This window comes from Podarcis gaigeae (genome assembly GCF_964106915.1).
Source record: "Podarcis gaigeae genome assembly, chromosome: 13".
NCBI lineage: Eukaryota > Metazoa > Chordata > Lepidosauria > Squamata > Lacertidae > Podarcis > Podarcis gaigeae.
In genome coordinates, this window is record NC_139689.1 from 53,942,661 (window position 1) to 53,959,972 (window position 17,312).

General features: G+C 40.9%; 2 protein-coding genes across 19 annotated transcripts in view; both read left to right on the forward strand.

Moving 5' to 3' along the window:
- Positions 1–17,312, forward strand: part of MOCOS (molybdenum cofactor sulfurase) — a 252,479-nt gene that overhangs the window by 172,859 nt on the left and 62,308 nt on the right. The gene's annotated exons all lie outside the window — the stretch shown is intronic.
- Positions 1–17,312, forward strand: part of PTPN3 (protein tyrosine phosphatase non-receptor type 3) — a 98,506-nt gene that overhangs the window by 68,751 nt on the left and 12,443 nt on the right. For 10 of the 18 annotated variants that reach the window (XM_083709192.1, XM_083709181.1, XM_083709183.1 and 7 more), the window contains 10 exons: positions 2,393–2,562; positions 4,662–4,796; positions 5,466–5,642; positions 8,208–8,234; positions 8,798–8,972; positions 9,514–9,591; positions 12,857–12,913; positions 13,480–13,636; positions 14,416–14,579; positions 15,575–15,665. In XM_083709192.1, coding sequence (XP_083565318.1) covers positions 2,393–2,562; positions 4,662–4,796; positions 5,466–5,642; positions 8,208–8,234; positions 8,798–8,972; positions 9,514–9,591; positions 12,857–12,913; positions 13,480–13,636; positions 14,416–14,579; positions 15,575–15,665 — 1,231 coding nt within the window. The remainder of the gene's footprint in view (positions 1–2,392; positions 2,563–4,661; positions 4,797–5,465; positions 5,643–8,207; positions 8,235–8,797; positions 8,973–9,513; positions 9,592–12,856; positions 12,914–13,479; positions 13,637–14,415; positions 14,580–15,574; positions 15,666–17,312) is intronic. The other 8 variants (XM_083709187.1, XM_083709191.1, XM_083709196.1 and 5 more) reach the window with 1 other exon arrangement.

Sequence of the window (17,312 nt, forward strand, 5' to 3'; positions counted from 1 at the left end):
TTGTGTGGGGCCATGTACCTTGCAGGCTAGATCAGCTACGTTTGTTGTTTTATTCTGACTTGTATTTTTATGCACTGTAAATAAAATACCTCACTTAAATTTGATGTGCTCTTTTCTGGAAATCCTGGGTCCCTAATTGCAGTGTTTTGGACTTCTTGATTAACTGCTTCTGTATAGTGTAACTGCCTGAAGCCTAGAGGGCAGAGTGGACTTGCAGAATTTGGTTGGAAGGCTCTGGTTTGGTTTTTGTACCAACTTAGGCCAAAGGGACGCAGGTGGCGCTGTGGGTTAAAGCCTCAGCGCCTAGGACTTGCCGATTGAAAGGTCGGCGGTTCGAATCCCTGCGGCGGGGTGCGCTCCCGCTGCTCGGTCCCAGCGCCTGCCAACCTAGCAGTTCGAAAGCACCCCCGGGTGCAAGTAGATAAATAGGGACCGCTTACCAGCGGGAAGGTAAACGGCGTTTCCGTGTGCGGCTCTGGCTCGCCAGAGCAGCGATGTCACGCTGGCCACGTGACCCGGAAGTGTCTCCGGACAGCGCTGGCCCCTGGCCTCTTGAGTGAGATGGGCGCACAACCCCAGAGTCTGTCAAGACTGGCCCGTACGGGCAGGGGTACCTTTACCTTTACCTTAGGCCAAATAAGTTTCCTGACTCCCTAAGCTTGGTGGTCAGACAGTGTTAACATTATTGACGTAATAATAGTTCATTGATAGCTGATTTGTTCTTCTTTAATGGTGGTTGTCCAATGCTTCCCTAATGTTACTGCAGTATTGCTGTCCTGAAGGGCTATAGGGGCCTATAGCATAACAAAAGCCGGCCAGTATCCCTCACTCCCCCATATATTTGTGGCATGAAAAGTTATGCTATTTCAGCAGGCTGCTGCAGGATATTCATTGATTGGAGATGAAGCAGTATGAAACACTGCCCCCAACACATATTTATATAAAGTGGAATTACGTGTAGCTGCCCCCATAGCATCAGGAGCACATATCATTAAGGATATGCAATGAAAAGAATATCTGGAGAAGCCCATAGAGTGGAAGCATGTGGAATATAGCAGTAAACACTTTAGAAATTTTTCATGCGGGTTATTTCTAAATCTGATCCATACAAATTCTCTGCTGGTGTCCCTAGAGATTTGTAGCCAAATACATATTTTCTTTTGCAAGTAAGTGTCTGGTGTCTGCTGGTGATCATGCTGCAGATTTCTGCTTTGTAGAAAAGCATTGCAAAAGCAGCTTTAAATTAAAGCCAATATGGCATGTCCTGCAAAGTGGCAGATGGATCAGATTTCTTCATAGTGAAGAATGTTAACTTTAAGCATTGTTTGCTGTCTCATTGACTGATGGGTTCAATAACTCTTCCTTTGCTCCTTACAAAAAATAAACTTATAATTTCTGCAGTTTTATTCAATCTGTCCACTTTCATTTTATTTCAGTACTTCCTTTGGCAGACCAAGCTACAATTGTTCAGAAGAGTTTGCTACCATTTTCCTCTGTCCAATTTTTCTGGCCCTCTACCTCAAATCATTGTAAAGTGCTCAGGGAAATCCATGGAAAGGGGAAGGGGAGAGCTGGGAGAATATTTGGAACCTATTGAAATATATACATTTTGTATATGTATATACAAAAGCTTGTACAAATCTGACAATATTGACCCTGTTACCACAGATATATGTTGGCAGAATTGTTTTTCTGTTGCTAACAAACAGTATTATGAGGCCATCTTGCAGCAAAAGGTAGAATTGCAACATTTGTAGTACAGCTTATTTGGAACTACCCCCACAGTCTGTACATGTGGAAAGCAGCTATTGCCCAGCACTGCCAAGCACGGGGAACATGTAACCATACATCTGTATTTGCACCTGTAAATTCTACTTTAAGTCAAAGCTGAAAATACATCATATATTTCTGTTTCAGTGTTAACATTTACAAAATGGTCTTGCCTTGTATATAAAATTCTTATAAGACAGTAGTCCCCAGGAACGCCCAAACTTTATGTAACTTCATCAGAGGCTAACCAGCTGCTCCAGTAAGCTCACAAGGCCAAGGGGTGAGAGCCAACAAACTGAAGCTCAGTCCAGATAAGATAAGCGTTTGCTTCTCTAGACTGAGTGGATGGGAGGGTGTCTGCTCTTGATGGAGGTATACTCCCTTTGAAGGAGTAGGTATGTAGCTTGGGGGTATTTCTGAAGCTCAGGTGGCCTCAGTGGCACAGGTGACTTCTGTCAGCTTCAGCTGGTGGCCCAGCTGTGCCCCTATCTGGACAGGGATAGCCTAACTTCTCTTGTCTGTCCTGTGGTAATCTCTTACTGTGGTAACCTCCTACTGCAATACTTTATACATATTCTAATTATTGATTAGAATAATTCTGATACATATTTTATTGTTACAGAATGAATCCAGGGAACACATAGTTGCCTTCAATATGCTAAACTACCGAGCATGCAAAAACCTGTGGAAATCTTGTGTGGAGCTTCACACATTTTTCCAGGCAAAGAAGATGCTACCTCATGAGAAGTTACTTTCCCATTATTGGACCACGAGTTCTAGAACACCAACCAAGTGAGTATGAGCTCCTAAACAGAATACTTCTGAATGTAATTCTGAAACCCGTTTATGTCAGGGAAGAGTTAGAAGTTTCCAGTTTATCCGAGGGAGAAAGCATTCCCCAAGGGGGGAAGGAGAGCAGTGAAGCTAAGAGAAGGGAGCAAGAGGAACAAGAGGGAGGGACCGGCTGTTCCCAGGAAAGGCCAGGGTTCAGGAGGGGAGATACAGGCCAGCTCTAGCCAGGAGGGTAGGAAAAAGATTGGGAAAACAAAGGGAAGGGCGCCTTCGCCATTTTGAGGGTGGCTGGTCACGGAGAAGCAGAGCTCAGAAGGTATCTGAAAGAAGTGACTCTGAGGAATGATAGTTAAGAACAGTTTATAAGATTGTTTTGTTAATACGCAATAAAAAGTTTTATAAAAGAACAAGAAGCGTTCGTGTGGTAATCTGAAGAGGACAACGACCAGGCCTGACAGTTTACATATATAATACTTAAACAGTTTTGTGAATAATTTAAGGCTGATTTTGTAAATTTCTGGTTAACTTCGCAGCACATCACTAGAAGCCTGGAAATTGTCCCACAGGGGAGTCTGTTAAAATTGGAATGGGTCAATTCTAAGGAAACAAAGAAATGAACTTTAAAATAACTGCCAATGTGGAACACAGCAAGGGCTAGCCTGGACTATATTTGGCATGTGTCCGACAACTAGTGTAATGAAACTTGATGTTCTTCATGTTCTCTGTGCAGTTCCGCATTACAGGTTCTGTTCTCTTGTAGAGCTGCAATCAGAACTTTTGACAGAAAGATGAGCATTTTGAAGGGAAGCCTGTCCCCCTTCTGAGTGCATGCAGTAAAGGGGTGTAGCTCCCACTTTCTCTCTGGCAACCTTTTGACTTCCACAGTAGCAGCATTCTAAAGAACTTCTGTTTAATGCCTTGCTCTTCAGAGCGTGAACTAGATTTTTCTTCTTTTCTCTCTTTACTCAGTTTCCCAGAAGCTGTGGAGTTCGTAGTTTTCCTTGTTATAAACCTCAGTTTGGCCAATACAGTAGTGATTCCTAGTTCTGGTGCTGGTGAGAATTCTCTTTAGTATAAATAATATTGTTTCCCAGCTACCACAAGCCAGGTCACAAACTTCTCTGGAGTCTGATCACAGAGAGGAGGATTAGCTTTTGAAGGGAGAGTTGGCAGGTTACTTTCCATCCAGGCTGTTTCCAATCATTCTATCCAAGACATGTTGCATGCTGCTGCTCATGGAGAACAAGCTGGAAGGAAAAGTACAAAGTCTGTCAACATCCAAAAGAACTAAAGGGGTGTTTCTCTAGGGCACCTCTTAACAAAGTACATTTTCCTGAGTCCTTCATCAGGATTTGTAAGGCCAGTTGGGATATCGGCAAGGCTTACCGGGCATAGGCCAGATCACTCCCGCGGAGATCCTCCGTGGGCTGGACCGGCGCAGTGCAATGCCGGAAATCACGTCTGCGCATGTCCGTGGTGCCGGAAATCGCACCTGCATAGAAGCAGACATGCGCAGACGCGATTTTCGGCATCTGGGCATGCGCAGAAGCGATTTTCTGAGCTGCAGAAGAGAGTTGCTGCACCACGCTGTGCCAGTTTAGCGCAGTGCATGGGGACTCGCTGAGCAGGCAGCTTGGTTTGGGAGCAGCTTGTGGGCCGGTTAAATGGCCTCCGTGGGCCGCTTCTGGCCCATGGGCCTTAGGTTGCCAACCCCTGAGCTAGAGGCAATCTGCTTAATTTCTTGGTTAAATACAGCTCTGCTTGCTTCCACAAAGCATCATCAAAGTTCTGCTGCTGGATGTTTCTGTGGCAGTGTTGATTTCTAATGATTTCATTAAATTTTTATAGAGATATAGTTTTAAGTGGAAGGGATCTTTGTTTCTCCAGTCTGATCTGGGAGGGCAGAGGCATCCTTCTCTGTGGAGGGGGCAGTACAAGTCATTGGCTCTGCTCAATGAGCTAAGGGCAGAGAGCTTCCTGAAGAATTAAAATGTCCTCTGGCAGTTTAGAGAATTTCCAGTAAGAATTTCCTCTTTCTGCACCTAAAATAAAGATTTATTATGCACAAAGTACTTTGTCTAAAGTATGTTTTATTTCAGATCGTCTAACAATCATTACTGCAAAAAAGTAATAGGTGGTATGATTTGGAATGCAGCTATGAGGAGATCTTTGTCAGCTGAACACTTAGAGACCAAAAGTCTTCCTTCTCGGTCTCCTCCAGTTACCCCAAACTGGTAAGAATTATCTTTTTTATCTTCCATAAAATGGGAGGGGACATGAGCACAAGGCAAAGTTTTATTTGTGTCAAAATTTAATTTTGATGTGATTAAGATCTCTCTTAAAGATGAATAATAAAGATTAAAAATAGCTACCGGTATATTTCAAAATGTTACTGCAATTATTTCCAATAGTCAGTGCTTGGTTGCTGGATATGGCTTTTGATTCAACAGCTTCAATATGTGAGGGGTTCTTTCTCCCACAATTCTAATATATAAAGACTGACTTCCTGACTCTAGAAGGAGGAGCCTATCCTAAGTAGTTGTGATACTTGCTTGAAGTTAAACAGAATTTCACATTCTGTTTTTCTACTTAAAAGTAGAAAATTGTGCTTAGATTGCAATTCTGTGTATGCTAATCTGAGTGTAAGCCTCATTGAACACAATAGCATTTATTAATGAGTAAACACATTTCTTCTATATTGGTTTTGTCTGTGGTCCGTTCTGCATGTTATAGCTCATGTCTACTTGGAATAAATGGGCTTTGAATGTAAAAATATTATTAAACAAGTGATAAAATAATTGTAGACTCTGAGTGTGTGTTATAATATATTAAGCTTCTCATATTTAAAAAAAGTTTAAGAAAGATACTATCACAACTAACTTCTGAATCCTACCTCTTTTAAGGCGAAGTCCTAGATTACGTCATGAGATTCGTAAACCACGACACTCATCTGTAGATAACCTTGCAAATGAGATTTCATATATAACTGAAACAGAAGATGTGTTTTACACCTATAAAGTTTCCCCAGCTTCCAAGGATAGTGATTCAGAGTTGTCCCAGAGTCGCAGCCCATGGAGAAGGTAAATAACCTCTACAAACAGTGATTTCAGTGCTACTCTGCACTGATAATTGGTAAACAACAAAATTAAGAAGACATTTCATATTAAATATTTCAGTAGTAAAATAATAATGCTAGTAACGAAGACTGATACCATAACCCTGAGTATTTAGTCAGAAGTACCAAATTCCTAATTAGAGACATCACTAATGCATTTTTATTTATTTATTAAATCTGTATACTGCCCTTCATCTGAAGGACTCAGGATGGTTCACAGCATAAAAATAAAAGATTAAAAAAACACACACACCCCCAAAAAAAGCACAAGCACAAAATAAACCAATATCCTCACAAACACATTTAAAAGGATAGGATGTCAATCAGCCGAAGGCCTGGTTGAAGGGGAACATTGGCGCCAGGCAAGCCTCCCTACAGAGAGCATTCCACAAATGGAGCCACTGCAGAAAAGGCACGTTTTCATGTTGCCAGACATCTCATCGAGGAGGCACTCAAAGAAAGGGCCTCAGAGGGTCTGGGTTGATTCATATGGGGAGAGGCGGTCCTTGAGATATTGTGGTCCTGAGACATTTAAGGCTTTCTAGGTCAAACCTCGTGCTTTGAATTGGGCACGGAAGCTGATTGGCAATCAGTGCAGTCAGTCCAGAATTGGTGTAATATGCTCAAACCATCTTGCCACAGTGAGCAACCTGGTCTCTGATTTCTGCACCAGCTGAAGTTTCTGAACCATCTCCATTGACTTCCTTATGTGTAACACTTTGCAGTAATCAAACCTGGAGGATACCACAGCATAAACAGAAGTTAGGCTATTCTTGTCCAGATAAGGGTGCAGCTGGGCCACCAGCCGAAGTTGGTGGAAGGCACTGAGGCCACCTGAGCTTCAAGTGACAGCGAAAGATCCAGAAGTAGCCCCAAGAAGTACCTGCTCCTTCAGAGGGAGTGTAGTTCCTTCAAGAGCGAGCAGCCCCCCATTCATCTGCTCTCGGGAACCATCCACTAACAGTGCCTTAGTCTTACGTGGAGTGAGCTACAGTTTGTTGGCTCCCATCCAGTCCCTTACTCATCCAAGCAAGACAGTGGTCCAGCACATCCACTGCCTCACCTGCAGATGTGTCATCAGTGTGACAATGTACTCCAATCCTCTGGATAACCCCACTCAGCAATTTCACGTACAGTGGTACCTCCGGTTGCTCACAGGATCCGTTCCAGAGCTCCAGTCGGATCCTGAGGAATTCACAACCGGAGGTGCCTCTTTTGTGCATGCGCGTGGCGCGGTAGAACACTTTTGCTCATGCACGCTCGGTGAAACCTGCAAAGATACTTCTGGGTTTGCCGCATTTGTATCCTGAAGGATACGCAACCAGAGGTGTGCGTATCCAGAGGTACCACTGTAGATGTTAAACAGCACAGGGGTTAAAATCGAACTCTGAGGAAACGCGCACTGAAGTTTCCATGGGACCAAAGAGCACTCCCCAAGCATCACACTCTGGAAATTACCATCTAAATTCCACCCTACTGTACTGTTGGTTTCTTTGCTTTTTTGCATTCACATATATGCTATGCATGCAGCTCAGTGACTTAAGCAGCATATAAGCTGCATGTTCTTATTTAAAAATGCAAAATCTGTACCATAGAAAGTTAAATCTTATACTGAAAATAAATTTTTGTATAAAGATATTTGAGGATTCATAGGATCCAAATATTGCATGGAACACTTATCAAATGATGCATAACATTTAGGGTGGGGTTGGAACTCAGGGAATGATGGAAATCTTGGGCCCAGTTCATACCCCTATTATATAAACAAGCAGGGGAAACAGAAGGCATATGTCATTCCCATTTCTGCTTTTTCTATCTGTTGTTCACATCCAAATCAGCCTTTAGGGTTCATGAAACTAATAGACCCAGATGGCAGTGTGAGTGAACAAAATATTTTCTTTGTTTCTTCAAGGGCATAGGAACAGTGTATGAGTGAATTTTGATAAACTAGTTATTTTCCTTGCATCCTTTTAAGAATGTACTGTATATGTTTTCTGCAACAGTTACAATTTTTTAAATGGAACATGTAATTCACCTAGATTTTGAAACAGTGACTCTAGAGAGACAAATGAGTGTTGCTTAAATGATTTTGTAGAGTACCAGTGCAGTTTGTTCTACAGTGGTACCTCCGGTTACATACGCTTCAGTTTACATACGCTTCAGGTTACAGACTCAACTAACCCAGAAATAGTGCTTCAGGATAAGAACAGAAATCGGGCTCCAGCAGCGTGGCAACAGCAGGAGGCCCCATTAGCTAAAGTGGTGCTTCAGATTAAGTAAAGACCTCCGGAACGAATTAAGTACTTAACCCGAGGTACCACTGTATACCTGTTTTGAATTTGCATGTGAATGCCTGAATAATTTTTAGTCTCATAGAAGAAAGAGTCTTGTCAAGTTTTGCTTTCTGCATAAAATCAAACTGATGAGCTTTTGATACTTAGTTTTTAAATACACCATTTCTCTACTGCTTAAAATCTTTGTTATAAAACATTTTGTTTAATTATCCTTTGCTTGTGTGTGTTTTCTTCACCAGATCATCAGAACAGGAATCACCAAAGTGAGTTTTTCAACAGTGTCACAAATTCCCCTTGTAGCTGAAATTTTAAGATATTCTAATCAAGTTAAATCCCAAAAACATAATAAGATGTATTATTTGTTCATTCATAAACTAGTGTTGCCGATTTGTTTCTCTCGAAATAAGCCATGGTTTATTTTTGGCTTGCTATTGTGGTCTGTTTGATGCTCACACTAGCTGGTCCCTGGTAAACCATAGTTTAAGTCTGACTTAGTGTTACATGTGAGCATGTGTGTGTATAAAATATTTTATTAACATATTAATTTTTGCTGCACCAGAAAAACTTTCTGAGTCTTGAGCTGATATTGCTAGTGAAAATGTGAATATTTATTATGTTCTTCTTGTATTTTAAAGTGTGGGGCTAGAATATAGTGAGCTAAAGTAAATGAAAAATTTGAAATCCTGAAAAAAATCCCACAGCTGGCTTGTCAAAAAGAAATCCTTATATTCGGAAGAAGAAATCATTTTGCATAAAAATTGTTGGCTTACACTAAATAGTCAGGTCTGGCTACTAATGTTTAACTTGTTTTGTTTTTTTAATGAAGGAACATATTGGAAAATAATTCAACACAGAATGTTTTGTCTCAGACTCTCAATGGAGTTAGCAACCTTTCAGGGTCTCATCCTTTGAATGGAAAAGATAAACAGTCTTTAGAAACAAATGAAAATGTTTCAAAGGGACTTTTAATGGATGACTCCAATCAGTACTACTTTGATAAGGTATGATAAACAAGATGAAACTGGCACTTCCTGATAAGCTGAAACAGCAGTGTAGGTGAGACAGAACAGGATACCTTTTCAGTTGACAAGCAGCCATTTCTTTCATACGTCAATTCCAGTCCTAAGGAACCCAGCCCCCATCCTGGTCATTTTGTAGAGGAGGTGTGTATCTGTACACTAAGCTTTTAAAAATACTTTGTAAATATGTATTGAGAAGTTGGAGGGTTTCTGGATGTGAATTGTATGTTCCATTACACTGATGGTTCTATTTAGACTTTGTTTGTACATTTGTGTTGACTTGTCAATTGCCTTGTTTGCTTGTGGATTATTATTTTTTTAAGAGAGAGGGGCGAAATTAGCCTTATCATAGAGTTTCAGCCTTTGGCTAGATAGCTCCTTTGAAATGGACAAATCTATGTGGAGGGGATGCCCAGTTTGCAAAATTTTCTCATGATAGGTATATTGAAGATTATCCAAGTCATCCAACTGAGGTGGTACTTGTTGTTTCACAGATAAAAAGCCTCTTTTCCTTGTCTTCCAGAATGAAGTTATTGATGGAGACTTGCTTTTGATACACATTTTGCCAGATGAAGATGGAAAATTTGGATTTAACCTGAAGGTAAAAAGGCACTAGTAAAGCAATATTGATAATTAAATATAACTTGGGAGTGAGCATTGCAGGGGAACCATTGGGAAATGTTGCTTGTATCTTTTTAAATATGCCTTCCCCAGTTTGTGATAAAGTATTATGCTGCTGTGCTGTCAAAACACTGATTGGTTTAATGGAGTATTGATAGTTCTTCCTCCCTATCTTCTCCCTGAATAAACCAAATTTTATTGCCCTCAGCTAGTTATTAGTGTTGTCATGTGGATGCTAATTATGAAAGAGCTTTGTGCACTAAGATATAAATGGGGATGCAAGGGTCTTCAAATTACAAGTGGATATTGGAGGTGAGCAAATCCTGACAAATCTTGCTATTCTCACCTTTTGGGTAAAATTCTATGCATGTTTTGTTTTGAACAGAAACTTTGAAATTTGCCTCAAGTTTTGCTTTGTGTGTAAGTCATTATTGACCCTGATTAAGATATTGATTCTCTTTTAGTCAAAGATTTTGCATTGTTTTAACAGTACATTTGCCCCTACACAGTGATTTGGAATAATGTTATGTGCATATCATTTGTCATCTGCCCAAGCGATGCTAGTAAATTTCCTGGAGTAAAACTATCTTTGCACAGATTGTAAAGAAATTAGATCAAATATAAACATTTGGTCATGAGACCTAGTTCATTACTAAGCATTTTCTAGTAAACCTATTAAAGGATTTTCATTATGTGTTTTTAACAGGTAACCATGCTGAAACCCCCCACCCACCCAGAATGCTTTTTAAAGATTAAATCTTACAGCTATGTGTGATTTATCGCTATATCGTTCAATGCATCACAATAACTAGTTCATTAAATTTGACCTGACAATATATCATTCAAAACACCAGAGAGCAGTATAGTTGTGAGCAATTTGAACAGTCCTGTCCCTGTGTGTGGTTTGTCTCAGCCAAAGGCAGAACAGTTTCAGCCTCGGCACCTTGCAATAAGTCTCAGCTGAGGACAGAACAGATTCAGCCCCAGCACCTTGCAATAACAGCGGTGTTCCCTCTCCCTGCTCTGGCTGCTTCACAGTGGTTTGTCTCAGCTGAAGACAGAACAGTTTTGACCTCAGCATCTTGTGATAGCTGCGGAGTTCCCTTTCTCTGTCAGCTGATGAAACATCCAAGACTGCCTGCTGCTTCTTCTGTATGCCCCATCTCCCCTACCACCCACCTGCACAACATCCAAGACTGCCTGCTCCTTCTCTCCCAAGCCCCATCTCCAACCCCCCCTCCTGCAGATCTCCATGGCTGCTCCTTGGGCCATCCACATGCCGGACCTTCATGCCCACCCTATATAGTTCTGTGTTTCAGATATCGTAATATATTGCTATATTGCATTGTTTAGCTGGTGATATATCACAATGTTGAAAATCAGATATCACCCAGTCCTAGTCTAGAGACTACCTCTTAGTACAGGAACTGTTAGTATATATCTATCTAGCTATATATAACTCTTGCCAGTGCTTTTTTCTAGAAAAAAGGTTCCAGTACTGCTCCCCTCTCTGCCACAGTGCCCCTGGCCCCACGCCCCCTTCCACGGTGGGCTGTTACTGTGCTTGCACAGGACTCCTCATGCCTAAAGAATGCAGTGAGGTATGCACCACTTTCCTGCTGGAGAGGGGAGCGGAGCACATAGATCATCCCGTGGCAGCCACCCACTTTTCCCACCTCTGTTTAGTAGCCACTTACAAGAGATGGGAGGAGAGTTGGGAGCAGCCCTCTATTAAGTGTGAGATTGGGGAGAGTCTTCCCACTTGGAGGAGACAGGGCTTCCTGGACCAAGTGACCCTCATAGCCGCCTCCTCAGCAGCCATCCCAAGCAGCTTCTTTCAACTACAATGCTACTCCTGCTGGCTGTGCCCTGTCTCAAGGTGCCCAGGAGCTTTTTCCTCTGCTGCTGCTGCTGCCACCTCCTTCCTTCTCATCAGGTCTTGCCTCCTTCTCTTGCTTCTGCAGCTCTGGGCTTTGAAAAGGCTGCACAGAAATTATGATTTGTTTGCTGCTTTTTCCTCCTTGGGTGGTTTCTTATAATCATGGCAAGAAGCCAGAAGGGGGGAAAGTGCCAGTACGACGTACCAATTTGTACCACCAGAAAAGAAGCATTGGCTCTTGCTATATGTCTTTTCCCAACAACCTTTAGTGAAATGTAGTGTAAAAGTAAGCTCTTTTCCTACACATGGCTCATTTTCCTACACATGGCTCTGTGTAGAAATTATATACTCTTTCATTTCATTGTAGAATAAAATAGTTCTTTTTTCATACTGATAAGATTGACAGTAGGGCACTTATTTGTTTTTATTTATTTTATTCCATTTACATCCCACCCCCTTCTCCAAGGGAGCTCGAGGTGGTGTACATGGTTCTTCCCCTCTTCAATGAATTCCTGCAACAACCCTGTAAAATAGCTTAGGCTAGGATGAGCCTTATGACCATGTGGAGATTTGAACCCTGGATTCCCAGGTCCTAGTCCAACACACTAATCATTATGTCACACAATGTAAAAGGAGCAGGGAGGAGGAATGAAGAAAATTGCAGGAAGGAAATAGGGTATAAGTCGTGTGTTGGAAGGAGAAGACGAAAGGAAAGGAGATGAGAAAATACATGTGGGGATGGGTGAGAAATAATACAAGAGAAAATGATAGTAATTGTCTACCAAACTCTTCCTCCATCTGCTACCATTTTGTTGACTGATGGATATCTGTAATTTTCAGCTTTCTCAACTAAGCTCTGGTGATAGATTGCAGACTTCTGTTGTATAGGATACTTGCTACTTGCTTGGAATTCTGGTGAAGCTGGTTGGATTTCATGATCCCCTAATATTAACAATTAGGAAGATGTGCTAGATCATACCTTTGGCAGCTTTAGATCACAGGGGGAAGATTTTGGACAAGCTTTGTTTTAAGTTAAGCTTATCTGACACATAAACTTCTGGAATGCCCATCACAGTTTGAAAACTGTTCTAGATAAATCATGTATTACACAGTTACAATGCCAGCTTATTACATGTCTAATCAATAGAAAACCCCATTGCGTTTAATTGAAGTTTTCCCCAGAGCATAGGATTTCAGCCTAAGTGTATTAATACTTTAACTATTCAGTTGTATTTTAAATGTTTTAAAGATTGTATTGTTTTGTCACTGTTGCTTGCCATCCTGGGGTGCTTTGAGAGGAGTAGCTGGATATAAATATAATAATTAAAAATATAATAAACAAAAATACTTTGGCACTATGTTTTAGGGGGGCATTGATCAGAAGATACCTCTAGTTGTGTCCAGAATCATTCCAGGTTCCCCTGTAAGTATAAACTTTTGAACTTACTTCATTTTTGTAATTTATTTTATCTATAAGCATCCTTGAGTCCCTATCAGGGAAAAAGGCAGAGTATAGAAATCTACTACTACTATAACTATAACTGCTGCTGCTGCTAATTGTTAGTAGAATAAGAGAGTGGGAAGAAAACTTGGATATTATCTCAATAGAAATGCATAACATCAGGATGTGGGCCCCTGGATTATTCATTCAGCTTCATTCTCAATCTGAACTGAACAGTGGGCCCCTGTGAATCTGAACTGAATAGTGGGCCCCTGAACTGAAATGTGGGCCCCTAGATTATTCATTCAGCTTCATTTTCAATCTGAACTGAATAGTGTCAGACATTGCTGATGGAAAATTGTTCCAAATATATTAAACAAATAAATTTTCCATGGTTTCCTAATGCAGATAATACTTCATCAAGATAAAGAATAGCACTGTTAATTAGAGATTCAGTCAAATCCTTCACACTGAAGTTAATATCCAATTTGTTTCTTAGACTGAAAGGTTTGAAAACGGTGACTTCATTTTCTTTTGTCTTATGGCAGTCTGATAAATGCATTCCAAAATTGCTTGAAGGAGATCAGATAGTATTAATCAATGGCCGGGACATCTCTGAGCACACACATGACCAAGTAGTGATGTTTATAAAAGCCAGCAGAGAGTCACATACACGTGAGCTTGTACTTCTGATCAGGCGGAAAGGTAAGTATTTATGTGATGTATTGTTATTGAAGAGTGGGATTGTGATGGGATCATGCTGCTTGGAGCATAACTGATCAGGATTATTGTCTGTACACTAGAAGCTATTTTATTTCGAGTTTTTCTTTAAATTTCTACAAGGAGTCACTTGAAACATTGGAATCTCACAGTTAACTAAAGCTGGTCTTCTGGGGAGGAAGAGGGTATAGCCTCCCTTCAGCTCTCCACTCCTAGGGCAATTAGTAGTTTGAGCTTGACATTCCTTCTGGCATGGAAGGGAAGGAAGTGTTTTGATCCCTCCCTTCCATCTTTGAATTTCAGAACACTACTGGTCTGGATCAAGGCACCAGAGACTTGAGATTCCAAGATACCCCCCATCATGCCATTATATCAAGATTTTTCTGTAATCATGGTTTGTTGTGACATCCAAATTGGCCTTGACTGTAGACCCAATCTTTGCAAACTGATCTCAGCATGGTTTCAAATCAAGGTTTTGAGATAAGTCGCTGGAGTTAAAATTGTTTTCCCCCTCATGAGAGCAATATTTCAGCAATTTGCCAAAGAAAAAGATAGTTGCTGAGACACAGAAAGAGATTGAGTTGCATCTCCCTCCCTGCTAATATTCACCTGCCTTAAGATATTTGCTTTGGAACTGCCAAAGAGCAGCAATTAGCAAAGCAGCTTTTACAAATCTGTCCTTTTTCATGTACATTTTCTTTAAAATACCTAGACATTACTGTTTGAAGAATGTTAAAGATCTGGATTTGCCTGTGTCTTTTTAGTTCTTAGACCATTTGTTGAGAACAAGTTGGAAGATGAAGCTGATGGATCTAGTTTTCTGGAAACAATTATTCCCAACTGTTCTGAGTATGGTGAGACTTTAGAAGAATCAATGGAGCAACTAAAGGAAGGACTGGAAAGTGGAACTGTCCTAATTCAGTTTGAAGTAAGCAACCATCACAGTGTCAGACCCCTGGTTTGAATGTGTCCCTTCCTAAACAGATGCAAATAAAGCCACTATTCTCTTGGCCACTCTCCTTCTAACCTTCTCTTCTCTGTGATTGTGTGCTATATTTGTTGACAGCATTGGCCCAGAAATGGAGCACTTGGTGTTCCAGAAGCTAAGGGTTCATTCAGGTGCTGGCCAAAGCAGCATTTTAAGTCATGACTTTAAAAACATAAAAGAGCCCTGCTGGATCAGGCCAAAGGCCCACTTAGTCCAGCATTCTATTCTCACAATGACCATGTTTTAACTATACTGAAGTGCAAGTTTCTAAAAATATAAAAGCAGAAAAATGTAATGTTTTGTTAATAATTGCTGCGTGGATAGGCCTACAAAACCCTTGTGTTTCACCACAAAATTAAAAACTAAATGCAGTCTTTTAATTGGCAGTTTTAGAAGTGCAATGTAGATATCATAATGCCCTAATTAGATTTTATTTAACAGTGTATTTAAATGACACGCAGCTGTCAAAATAATAAGTTTATCTTCTTACAATTTTTGTTAATCTGTAATCCTGTTAAGAACTAGCATCAAAATTTGAGGGGTATTTAGTCAGCTTTCCTCTGACTTGTTAGGCAAGCCAAGGATTAAGAACGCCTTCCTGCCCTGTAACTCTTTTCTGTAAATGCCTAATCTTGTATTGTCATTAACTTGTTAACACTTTGCAACAAGGCCTCAAAATAAAATAAGCCCCCAACTCACTTGTCATATGATCTGGCCAGAGATATGGAGCAATTACAAGACCATCGCAAATTCCAGTGCCAGTCAAGCTGCCATCCACAGAGATTGGGAACTGCCAGTTGTTCATTTGTGGGGAATTATTTTATATTTGTTATAATTCAAGCAAGTCTGGGCAGTGTGTATGGAGGTTCTAGACTGCCTAGATTCAACTTGATCCTTATTTAATTATTCAGTGAAGAGCTTTTATTTTCTTTCAGCAACTTTATAGAAAAAAGCCAGGATTAGCTATTACTTGTGCAAAGCTACCTCAAAACATGGACAAAAATCGGTACAAAGATGTTCTGCCATGTGAGTATTAAATGACATTTTGCCTTTTATTTCCTTTAATATATAACTTGTAATATTTAACAGTAATTCCATGCCTATCAGCCTAAAAGTGAATCAGGACCGAAATAAGGTGATTTCTACATATTCACGGTAAGCAAAAGTACATTTGTTGTACATAAATGGGGCAATTGATCCTGAACTTACCTTATGCCATATCTAAAGATTCATGACAGCTCCACTAGTAGATCAAATATCTCCCTACACAGGGAGCTTGCACAGAGTATACACAGTGCTTGTGGAACAGTGGTTCAAGACCCATTCACAGAGAGTAATGCCCTTTTACCACACAGAAACTGCAACAAAAGCAGTCACAAGCATACACTGATACCAGTACCCTCCAGTTGCCCATAGGATATGGGATTTGAAAGCAGAAATTGGAGGCTGAGCCCCACCAGACAGAAGGCTGGAAGCCACCACTGATCTCTGGGCATCCAGAAAACTCAAACCAATTTGCAGCCTATACAGAGCAGTTCCCAAACTGCTCAACCACAGCATCAGACAGGTGTCTTGACATTGTGGGGCACTGGCCTTTCCCTCATAGCAATCAGTGTTAGGAGCACAGGGACTGAAGGTGAAACCCTGGGCTCATAAAACAACTTAAGTCTTTCATGTTAGAGGACCGTGGTTCAAATCCAGAGTACAAACCTGGTCTTGAAAAGGGTGAGCCCACCCCTAGTATTCTAAGAGGCATACCTAAGATAATCATCCCTCTTTGACCCACCACTCCTTTTGACAACCCACGGGACCAATCCAACCGCTAATTAATTTAGCTAACAGGCTAGCCCTGCCCAGTAGCATCCCAGCAGGACTCATTGTCCCCACCTGCCAACCCCAACAAAGAAACAACAAGGTGCAAGAGGAGACTACTAGTGCAAATGGATGACCGATCCCTGCTGCTCGTAAAAGAACAGCAGGCGGCATGTTGGCCTGATCTTTTAGTTGGCCTCTTTTCATTTGCATGCAATGTAGTTGAGTGTGTTGAGAGCATATGGGAAGGCAGGAAAATTGGGAGTAAGGGAAAGCCACTGAGGCACAGTGCAGAACACTACAAAGCTCCAGCAAACAGTTAATCATCAGGTCATGCACAATACCATAATAGTCCCTGAAGCTGTGCTATAGGTATATGGAGAAAGAGAGATTGGTGTCACCTGAGTGTTTGTTGACCATATCCCATCTGCTTCAAACTGCTCCTGTGCTCCACTCAAAGTTTAACAAGAGAGTACTGTAGTTTGAGTCATCTGAAGTCCTAAGCTAACCGCTATAACTTACCAGAATACTCTATGTTCTCAGGCTGTTGGTTGCATGAAACGTATCTTACTATATGTGGGCTGTATACACAAGCCAAGAACCAATTAATTAAGCCCTTATTGGTAAATTTACCTGGAAACTCTGATATCTTTTATCTCAAGTATCTCTTTGAGGATAAGGAATTTTAGTCATGGCAAAGTTTCTCTCGGAGGTAGTTAGAATTAGAAATCAACATGTCTTGGATAAAACACAGTGACTATCTAGTAATGTCTTTTCCATATGTCTGCTGTACTTTGCTTTTGAAATTGCTCTTGAAATTGTTTTTGCGGGTCTTTGGACCATAATAAATAATGTTTGTGT